At 32.9% G+C, this 11557-nt stretch overlaps 1 protein-coding gene across 1 annotated transcript; it reads right to left on the minus strand.

Annotated features, from left to right (window-relative positions):
• Window positions 1-1408: 1408 nt before the first annotated feature.
• LOC105790384 (protein decapping 5) lies at window positions 1409-8886 on the minus strand. The gene is made up of 8 exons (XM_012617960.2): window positions 8525-8886; window positions 7347-7447; window positions 6125-6199; window positions 4407-5429; window positions 3907-3999; window positions 2612-2782; window positions 2401-2511; window positions 1409-1967 (listed from the first exon to the last, which is right to left on the minus strand). The coding sequence occupies exons 1-8, from the start codon at window positions 8676-8678 to the stop codon at window positions 1821-1823; spliced, it is 1875 nt and encodes a 624-aa protein (XP_012473414.1). The 5' UTR covers window positions 8679-8886; the 3' UTR covers window positions 1409-1820.
• Window positions 8887-11557: the final 2671 nt, after the last annotated feature.

Raw genomic sequence — 11557 nt, forward strand, 5'->3', positions numbered from 1 at the left:
TCAATAGCACTTCCGTTATCCACGAGTATTTTTTAATGTGCCATGCTAAATCCTTCAATGTATATTCTTGCAAGGTTTCCTTAACACCCATTGCAGTTCAACAGCTACCAAAGTGTGCCAAAAATTGCAGCTAAGTTGGTCAAAGTTGACTCTAGAGCCCGACATTAAACAGTACCTCCAAGTCCTTTGAGAATAGTAGGAAAAACATGGCACTATACTGCATAAAAAACATACCTCCAAGGTCATGAAATGCTCTAAAGTGGTTTAAGCGATCTGTGGGATTTGTGGTTCCATTATCTGTGGCTTGATTTTATGCAATACTTCAAATTGAAGGATTAAAAAGGAAATAAGATTGTGCTTTGCATCTAACCACTTGTAATCATCGTGATATGGTTACTTAAGGTTTGGGGCTTGCACAGTAGATGTTGCTTCAACGATCAAAGGTCGGCCAGGAACTTGAGTTTGCTCTAACGATCCTATGGGGTTGATGAGAAGGATTTGTATTAACAGCCAGGGAATATGACTATTATGTGAGCTCGTACCTGAGAATGAATATACCCCAGTCGTTATGGAAACTACTAGAGGGTAAATTACTAGTGGCGTTACGGAAGCCTAGGTTGCATAAAAGTGCATAAGGCCTAATTGTTTGAGTTCAGCCTGTAATCACTTGTTCCCATCCATACTTAGTAGATATAATTATCAGCTCTTGATAAGGATCTATTAGTTGTTCGTTATGTAACAATTGTCTATTGTTATTTAAACTTAATTTCTTTAGTATAACACTCATAAAAAAAGAAATATAATAAATACTAATATTTTATTAAAAATTGAAAATTTTCGCAAATTTTATTTTTAAAGTTCAAATTTAACGAGAATTTTAGCCATTTAAGATTCCTCCTTCAAATCCTTAAATTTTTTAATATTTTTATTTTGCCAAACAGTAAAAAAGATAGCATCAAAATTCAAAGTTTCCGTCATCAAAGGCTGATTTAACATGTTTAAGGATTGAGATTTATTCTCATTTATCCTATGGTTGACATCATTTCAAGAAAATATTCATTGTAGTTGCCACTTGCCACCTTTCCATTCAATGAAAATTTCAAGTCTCTAGAAGTAACTTTTAAAGTATTTAATAAAAAAAATATAGGACTGATTAAATCTTTGCTTGATTAGTATGAATATTATTGTCAATGCACGAGGACGTGACTTCAAGTACACTAAAATGCATTAACCTCCTATTTATGAATTAAGGAGAGATCTATGAGTACTTTTAAACATTGTATCAAATATAAAAAGACAAGATGTGATCAAATTATTCAATAATAATAATAAAAGGATATATGTATAAATTAAATTAGACAGCCATGTGATCTTTTATGTTAAAACAGAAAAGAAAAAAAAAGGTAACTAAAGTAAACCAAACAACCAAATCTTGTCTTTTACTCCTTGGCTAGTGTATGTCCCAAAATATTCTTTCATAAAATTAGAAAAAAAAAAAAAGTTACAAAGCCAGGAAAATTAAAACTGAAATAGACCTAGTACAGAATAATGTTAAATAGACCAAATAAAAACACTGGGTTTGACATAACAAATGACCCTCACATTAACCAACCATTCAAAACCTAGCAGTGCAATGGAAATCCATTATCTGTCTTTTGGGATTGGTTTTATTTTATATAGTTCATTAGTCTGAATCCTAAAAGCAGCAACCCATTATAGGAGTACAATCGAAGGCCAATCTTTTAATTTGGTCTTGCAAATTCATACATTCTTGGTAATAGTTTTGATCTTACTAATTGTACTCAATTCCCAGCTGCTAACTAGTTGGTACGATTTTCCGTGCCGTATCCCCTACCTCTTCCACCATAACCATAGCCTCTTCCGTAATAAGAACCTCTAGCTCGACCACCATGGAAAGGTCCCCGGCCACCTCTACCGCCACGATGCCTTGGGAAATCGCCAAAGGTCTATATAGGTATTGTAAGGAGAAAATTTTATCAAGAGATCATGTTGAAGAATCAAATGCATTATCATATACTGTGCCAGAGGTATATGCAAATGCATTACAAGCCTAGAAGCCTTAAACAAGTATGTTTTAACTGTTGTTACCTCTTTGGTCAAAGTCTAAATTCCAATTCCTCCTGTTAACTATGGTCAACAAAAGGAAAAGAAAATTTCCTTTTCTTCTACAATAATTCTTTAAAAGGAAAACGTATCTTAAACTTATTTTATATATACAGACACGTACACCAATCAAGTGCTTTTTTGCGTCTTGCACCTCTGGCAATATAAAAGATTCTAGTGCCTAGAGTAAGCAGTCATAAGGTTATTTTTACTCCATGCATACATAAAAACATTTAAATACTCCTATGATGTGAATAAAGCAATGGAATATAGTACCTCTGTATCCCTCCTCATTTGCTCTGAAAATCTAGTCCTCCCATTCCGTGACCCACCTCCAAGAGAATCACAGGACAAGGAATCAAAAAAGTCATCCTTGACATATACAGGCTGCAAAAGAAGAAAATAAATAAGGACCAAATGGAATTTGTGAACCAAATTATGGAAACTTGTTCGGCACCAACATGCATGTGCGCTGGCGAGCTCTTACCTTAACCTCAACTTGCGAGGATTCAACACTATCTTCATTTTGTAAATCATCAGCATCTTCCTTAGCTCGGCTACTTTTTCCAAGATGACCCCAAACTTCATCCTTGTTAAACTTCTCGTTCATTGCCGTGAAGTCAAATTCTTCTGTAAATTTGGTTGCCGAACGTGAAATCTGCAGTACCAAATGTTGACATTACTAACAAGCCACAGCCATTGGATTATAAAAGTCATGATCCTTATAAGTTCACCCATGTTTAGCAAAGTAATAACGAATGGAATAAAGCTTTTAAAGGAGCAGTTTGATAAGCAATAAGCCGTAGTTTTCATGTGTATTTTCCTATAGGGGGACTTAGTTGGTAATATCATTACCTTGAAGGTGAAGTAAACCAAAATTGCTTTAAGACTTTGGACTTTTTTTTTCCTTTTCTTTATGTAATCTTGGAAATTTCTACCATAAGAAAATAAATATTATATGAATCATAAAACTCAAAATACTTAAAAAGTTACAATATCAATATCAGTCAATACCCACGGTGATACTACAGCAAGAGTACACCATTACATATCTTAAAAATCTTTTGACTGTTTGTTTTATCTCAACCTTTTAGAGTGAAAAAATCAAACTAAACCGACTGAAATGATAGCGTGCAATCTGGAAAACAACATATTCTCACAAACACTAGAGGGGAACACAGAGATAGAAGTGTCAGACAAGCATATGCTCTCATGCATCACTTCCATATGTTTTAGACCATCCAAGCATATCAAACCAGATCCTTTTGGTGAATCTGGAATTTCATTTGACAAAAAAAAATTATGGTTTCATTGCAATCAATCTACTATAATTCTAACCCAGTCAAGTTCAATTTTTTTTGTAAAAGGGGCAAGGTTTGAATGATGAAATAAGAAGGCAGGGCAATCAAGTTAAGGTATAGAGACGATGACTCTATCAATTTATTGATGTTTTGAAATATCGAAAGTTTGACTGAATTCCTGTGGGGTGGAGGGGTATTATAGGTCTGCTCACGCTAACTGTTATTTAGGAACAAATAGATGGAAATAAGTTTTTTATTATCCCAAAACTTCAGAACGTTTCAACTAGCTTCCCTGATATAGGGTGATATTCAAATTAAAACATTTTTTTAAGCATTGAGTGCTATTCCAGAAACTTTCTGAAACTCCCATTCAAGGCATTTTTCCTTATAGACAAGAACTTGGCCAACTCACGCTCAGAATATTAGTATTGCCACCATATTTTAACAACAATCTGGCAATGCAAAGAAACAGAAAACGTACCTCATTTCCTCTTCCTCTTCCTCTTCCTCGTCCTCTTTCACGGCCACCTCTATAATTATGATATTGATGAGCATGCATTGGAGCTCCATGTAGCTAGAAGGGTAGTGAAGACCCAACAGAATATACATCAAAAAGGGGGAAAAGTGCATGTCAGTGTATAACCATTTGAAACCAATATATCTATGTATAATTAAAAGTAAGCATCCTAAGTATTTAGAAGAATAAAGCAATAATAACCACTGGTCAAACTAGCTACAACTAAAGAAACCTGGTAATATAATCTCTAATCTGTCAGAAACAAGAGATAAATTGAATGGCTAGTCAGAATGTGTAATCGATAATATATTACTCAAGGGAAAACATTTCTAATTTCAATGAATATATATTTATTAGGAACTTAGCCCATTGTTCGAGAGGGGTCAGTAGGCTGAAATTCCTTTCAGGAATTTAGCAATATCAGTTTATGGGCATCAAGTCACTTTGCAAAACAGAAACAATACCTTATGATCAGAGGGTGAAGGCGAAGGCAATATAGGTTCCTGTCCTTCTGTTTTTGATGGTTGTTGTGGTGTTTGTGCTAATAATGGTGGCGCTGCTTGTGCTGACAATGATTGCGGTGCTTGTGCTAACACAGGTTGTGATGCTTTTGCAGGCACAGGTGCTAGTGCAGGGGCTGATGTTGTCAGTTCTGGAGATGACACATGAACAACTTCCACATCCTTCTGAGCTGTTTGTGAAGACATAGACAAAGATGCTGGGACCAGTCCTGGTTGTAAAAGCTGGCCTGGGGTTACTAACGAAGGAAGCATCCCATCATTTAAAACTGAACTTGTTGTCCCAATGGTGGAGGAAGCAGGATCAGGCATGCCTTTGAATGGCATTACAGGATCAGGAACTGTCTTAGTTTTTTCAGAAAAGGGCAACATGACAGCAGTTTTATCTAAAGCAGTACTTGATGGAGGTACCAGTGGCAAGCTACTACTTGGAGCTGCAGTAGGAAGAGTTAAAGCAGAAGCCCTATCTTGATTCAAACTAGTTAATGAGTCCGAAGCTAAATTAGAAGACTGTGCTGGAGGACCAGAAGATTGCAAATTCAGTGTGCCTGTACCAAAGGGTGGCAGCAAAAGGGGAGTGCTTTCAGGTAACTGAGAACCTGGCAAATTAGAAGCTGCAGCCGGTAAAGACGCATTCATGGCTGGATATTGCATAGGTTGCTGCATGGAAGATGGCATTGGCAAGCCAGGTGGGGGTTGAAGCAAAGGTTGCTGCTGTGGAGGAAGACCATTTGCGGACCCATAGTAACCCTGCCAGTACATTGGTATGGAGAGCCCACTATTTGCGGTTGGAGCACCTGATGAACCCCATGGCCCTAAATTTGCACCAGGTTGATATAATGGAAGATTGCCCTGAAATGGTGGCCTCGTCAGTCCTATAGACGAAGTTTGGGAACCCATATCTTGCATAGATCCTGAAGCAGAAGAAGGCAAGCTGGTGGATGCAATTGCTGATTGGGGATAGTGAGACTGCAGAAGAAAGGAATCCAACAAATGTCAGACAAGTTGACTAATACAGAAGTATCTAATTGAACCTTGAAATAATAAAATTGGATTCTCAAAATGCAAATTCAGAATGCTATCTGAAACTGAAAGTGACAGTAAAAAATAATCTCAGAGCTAGCCTCAAATTAATTTGATTACACATATCAATGCATCTTAGCAAAAGATAAAGACAGCTTAAGCAAAATGATGGGAAGGACTGAGGAAAGGGAATTTAGAGGGAAATCAAGGAGAAGGGCAAAGAAACAAAGGAAATTGGAGAAATGAGAGAACTAGGAACAAAAACCAGTAAGAACCAATAGAAAGAACAAAATCTCATATCAATTTTCCAAATTCTCCACAAGTAATTGTTCAAAAAGACTAACAGAAATAACATTGGTGCACACAAGCTAAACTCTAAACCAAATTCAAATGCCTAGAATATCCTAAATACAAGAAAATGGAAACCATCGGGAAGAAAAAACAACGTATTTTGGCTCTTTCTTCACTAGAAAGTACAATACTAGCTATGAACTTCAGATGCAGAAGTATTTTAAATATCATTCCATATAAATTTGATCATAATACTCAAATCCAAGGTAATATTACTGGTTTAAAAAAAGAAAAAAGCTATTATGGTTGTACAATATAACAATAGATAAGAACCATTTTCTTTTCTCTACCTGTATAATAGCAGGATCATTGTGTATAGGTGCCGGAGTCTGAACTGGTGGTGGCGAAGATTTAACCTGCAAGTCCTGAAAGCCAAATGCACAACAAGAAAAATAAGACGATTAAGGCACTAATACTGATAATAGGCATATATAATTTAGAAGAACAAGAAATTTTCTATCTTCACTGAAAGTATATGGCACCAAACCTGTAATCTAGCAAATGAGGAAACTAAATTAAACTGTTTTTAGTACAGGAAAATCTTTTTTTTTTAACTCTTGTGCAGATAAATTTAAAACATTGCATTTAATGGTGTGAAATCTGAACTCTCGCCTAGTAGAACAACTACAACTTTCAATAACAATATATGCTTAGGCAGAAAAGATTGATTTTACTTATCCGGTCACTCATAAAAGGTCTACAAGTCAAGTATCAATAAATGGCGCACCAAAACCTTCTGCTGACCAGACTGAGCTCCAGGTACATATCAGTGACAATCCTAAGACATTCTTAGGCACTAATATACAACATTGTCCAAATTTCATGAACCTTGGCAAAAGGAAAGCCAAAAGTTAATAATAATAATAATAACATAGTTTTAATCAATGCCATGGTGAAACCATACACTAATGGCTGCTGAGATATTATGTGTGCTACAATTAGGCAATACAGTATCAAAAGACCAATTCTACCAAGAAATCTCCTCTTTCGAAAATAAAAATTAAAAAATGCTCAAAATTGTTGGTGTGATTGCATTGTGGCTATATAATACCATAGTGAATAGTTATACAAATATGATGAGAGATAAAATTTCATTTCATAAAGATTTTACAATAGTTTTGTTGAATGAATTTAAAACACCAAGAGAAACTTGGAAAGTATTTTGGTATGGACCAAAAGAACCTTCTAACAAATTTACATGCAATAATAGAAGGGTGATCAAGCAATTAAACAATTATTGCATTTTTTTGGCCTCTTTTGGGCCCAGTCTAGATAGCAAATGAACAACTTATGACACCATAACTGAACCAAAAGAAGATATTTGCAATCAGAGAAAAGCCTTGCTACTCTACAGAAATTGAATGTTTCCTAAAAAACAGCCTTTTACGACCAACATTCAAATTCAAAGTCCGATTCTTTGTCCACGATCAATATCGAAAGCAAAACTTCATAATTGAAAAGGTAGATAACATCTCTATTAATGTGCATTAGTTCAAATAATATTTGGACTACCTTGATGTCACTTCCACGGAACAGTATATATTCATAAATTTTATCACTTGCTGGCACTTGTGGACCATCTTTTTTCCGCCCTTCAGTTCCAAATGACCTTACTGCAATGTTAAAGGAACAGAAGTTATTTAGGGGAAGGATATAGTCGCCTCTTAAAACCACAAATATACAAGAATAGTCACTAAAACATAGACTAGGCCTTTCTTAACCACAAGCACAGCAATAACATTGGAAGCAGCAGACTCTCAGATTTGAAGCTCTAACAGCCATACTCTTCTCTAGCCTGAAAGAGGCAATATCATGTAGACGTTTACACCGAGCTCTATCATTTCATAACACATAAAATGCCTTTGTTTTTTTTGGAGGAGGAAATATTCTTTTTAGTGCTGCAATCTATGTAAATACTAATACCAAACTCTTTCAATTATCACTACCAATACTTAACCCTTCCACTTATTATTCACTTTTTTTTCAAGTAAATTCCCAACAAGCTTCAATGTTCTTTATACAATCATTAGCTATTTTTACAAAACATAACAATTCAAAACCCCTTATTATGGCGAAATTGAGCAATGCCAACTTAATTGCAAATGCATAGTTGTGCAAAGAGAAGTATAATCCAAAATTCTTATGCATTATACAGATGTTATGTTAAAAATACAATAAATGCTGTGATATGTAGTAACTTTGTTGGCAGACAGCACTATTAATTATATTATCCACATTTTACAGGTCCTACAAATATAGATTTACACAAAATGTTTGAAAGTTCATCAGAAAACAAAAAATCAGCTATTTTTCCATACGTTGTCAGCTTTATAACAGTCCCTTTTTTTTGGCATCTCTAAATCACCCACTTGATTTGACATTGCTTTCTACAGTCCAGACCTCTAGGTATATAGTCTAGTGACTTGCTTAACTAAAAACCAGTTGTTTAAACAGTCAACATGCATCTCACTTTAAAACCTTTTATTAATTACACCCAATGACCCAACAAACAACTTAAAGAAAAAAATTTTAAAAGAAAAAAGTAAAACTTTTCAAAGCATCCCAAAATCCATTTCACCTTAATGAAGAAAACCCACAAAGCAAAATCCACAATAGAGCTTAATTTTTTTTTTTTAAAAACCCCAAAAATAAAACCCAGAAAAGAAAAAAAAATTAAAATTTCATTTTACCATTTCTCAAGCCGATGCTGGATTCTTCAGTGTTGATATTAAACAGAACACCTTCATATCTGATTTCAGACTTGGACGTCAAGCTTATCAAGCTGCCTATGTATGAATCGGGAGAGCCAGCAGTTGAAGATCTGGAACTCTCGGTTGAGGCCATGCCCTTTTGAGATTTCTGCAGAAACAACGATGGGTTCTTTCGATGTCTCCTTCCTGTTTTCCTTTTCTTCTTTTATAGGTCTAAGGTGAAGGTAAAATTAAAGCAAATCTGAAAGAGAAAAATGGTGTAAACCGTGAAATGCTGTGAGTGCTAAGCGTGCAAGCCAACCTTTGAAGCTTTGTGCATTGTTCTATGTGGCCTGTGCTTTTTTAGGTGTTTGTATTGTAAAAGCCCAAAGGCCAAACAATTATATTGAATCTTAGTGGCTATAACCCTATAGTTAAGGGTGTGTTTGTGTTAAATTTATGTAGATTTAAAAATATTAATATTTTGAACCGGCATTATGATTAAGGGTGTTTATCGTTTTAAGTGTGATCTAAATTTGAGTCCCGCTAGTCACATTTAATATTCAGATTTTATCCTGTTACTATAACTCACTAAAAAAATTTATTAGTATTTTAAAATGTCAGCCTTTGTGCTTGTTTCATTTAAATAATATTTAAAAATTATTAAGATTATATGAGAATATAAAATAAGAATAATTATATTAAAATTAAATAATATAAAAATATATAGAATATGGGTATCTTTATATTTGTAAAAATAAAAATATTTTTAATCATACAAAATATAAAATTTATTATAATTAAATAAAATAATGTTTTGAATTTTTATTTTATAATGGGATCACGAGTATTGAATTAATTATAATAAATTTTGAAACTCTTTATTATTGTACCTAAAAAATAATTTTGAATTTTAAAAACTTGGATAAAAATGAAGTTTGTCCCTTAAACCCCTTTTCTAATGCATTTTAGTAGGAAGGGATGTATGTAAGTGTAATTTAGGTATAAACATATGAAAAGAACATTACGTTGGGATAAAATGGATTCAGTTGCACCCCTCATTTCTCATTCAATATCTGTTAACTCGTAAACAACCTTTAAAATTTTAATGAAATAGGATGGTAGATCCTGAAATGATAGAAATCTAAGGGTGGGTTTGGATGGGCGATTGGATGCGGTGCGGTGCGTTTAGTTTACTTTTTGTCTCACGCTATAGTATCGCTACAGTATCTAATCTCACCGCCGCCGCTGTTTTTACACTAACCGCAGGTAAACGCACCGCCCATCCAAACTCACCCTAAGACAAAAATACGTAACATTATTCAACAACATATAGGGGGAGAGGATAAATTGGTATGGAAAGAAAATTGGAAAAGGAATATTTTCGATGAAATCGACCTACTGACTCCTATGAAGACAATGCCGAAATCTCACACACACACACATATATATATATGTATGAACAAACAAATCAAAGAAGAATTAAGGAAGAGGTTAATTATTCATTTTACCATATGCCCCCACGTGGGGCTATAAAAGTAAGGAAGTAAAGATTTGTGCTAGAAGAATCTCATTTGTTGGTCTAATGGTCAGGATGTTCACTGTCTCATATGTGGTCTAGGATCGAGTCATACTGGTCACGTTACTATTAGAGCTTTGCCCTCCTTTTATAATTCACAATGTAATAGGCCGATTTAGCCCGGGCTCATAGAAAAGTAATAAACCCAAAATAATAAAATAAAGTCCAAAATTATATCATTTGGCCCGATCGGGATGGCCCATTACTTGAAAAGGTTGAAAGTCTATCTACAAACTTGATGCATATGGAAACATAATCTTCAAGGATATGCAATCTTAGAAGATATGATTTTGTAATCTTAGATATTTAATTTGTAGATACCTTTTAATCTTAGCCGTTGATGTAATTAATCTGTACCGTTGGATTTGGGGAGGCTCAACTATAAATAGATACCTCTTCCTTCATTGTAAAGGACGAAAGTGGGGAGTAATAATAATTCTTAAGAGTATTTACTCAAAATTCTCTCTCTCTTGCGTTCTTATTTTGTTGATTTATGTATAATTTATTTATTGATTTGTATATTGTTGATTTCAAATATTTTTTTTCCTTATTATTCATTTTCAAATTCATTATTTTCAAATTTGTTTACATTTTATTTGGCCTTATATTTTTTATTTTATACTCTTTGTTTTAAATTCATTGGTCTTTGATTAGTGATGCTATTTAATCCTCTATTTGTTATTTTAGTTTTATTATTATTATTAAATTAATTATTTTAATATTATTAACTATTATGTGGCATCATTAATCTTGTATCATTATTATTATTATTTATTATTGTTATTGTTATTATTATTTTATTTTTATATTCATGCTAAGCATAGTTTTTATGTAATATATATATATTGTTTTATATATAGTATCGTATGCTTATATATATTTTATACATATGTTTTTATTTTTATTTTATTTCCTAACTTTTATATACATATATATACTTTTATATTTAGTTTCAATTTTTTTACTTTTGCATATATGTACATGTATGTATTTATATATTTTCTAATGAATATTTTATATATATATACGCACATGTCTATGTTTTTTATTTGCTGAAATACAAACTTATATTTTCAACACATATGTTATAATATATATATATATTTATTTATTTTCATAAATGCATTATATATATTTTGTTATAAATTCTATAGTCCAAAATTTTATATGTAAACCCATGTGTATGTCTTTTATTCTTTATAATTTCATGTATATATTTTGTACATTTTTTCTCTTTATATTTTTTGTTTATTTCCTTCATTTGCTTATTGATTTATGTTTTCATTTATATTTTGTTCATTTGATATTTTACATGTCTCTATTTTTATGTACATTAATTTCGTTTATTTCTATGTCATTTGTTGTATTTATTATTGTATTTTACACTTAATGTAGCATTACATCATTTTTTATTCGATTTTAAAATTTTCAAAATTGAGATAATACTCGTATTT

Source organism: Gossypium raimondii, chromosome 8, assembly GCF_025698545.1.
Source record: "Gossypium raimondii isolate GPD5lz chromosome 8, ASM2569854v1, whole genome shotgun sequence".
Classification (NCBI taxonomy): domain Eukaryota; kingdom Viridiplantae; phylum Streptophyta; class Magnoliopsida; order Malvales; family Malvaceae; genus Gossypium; species Gossypium raimondii.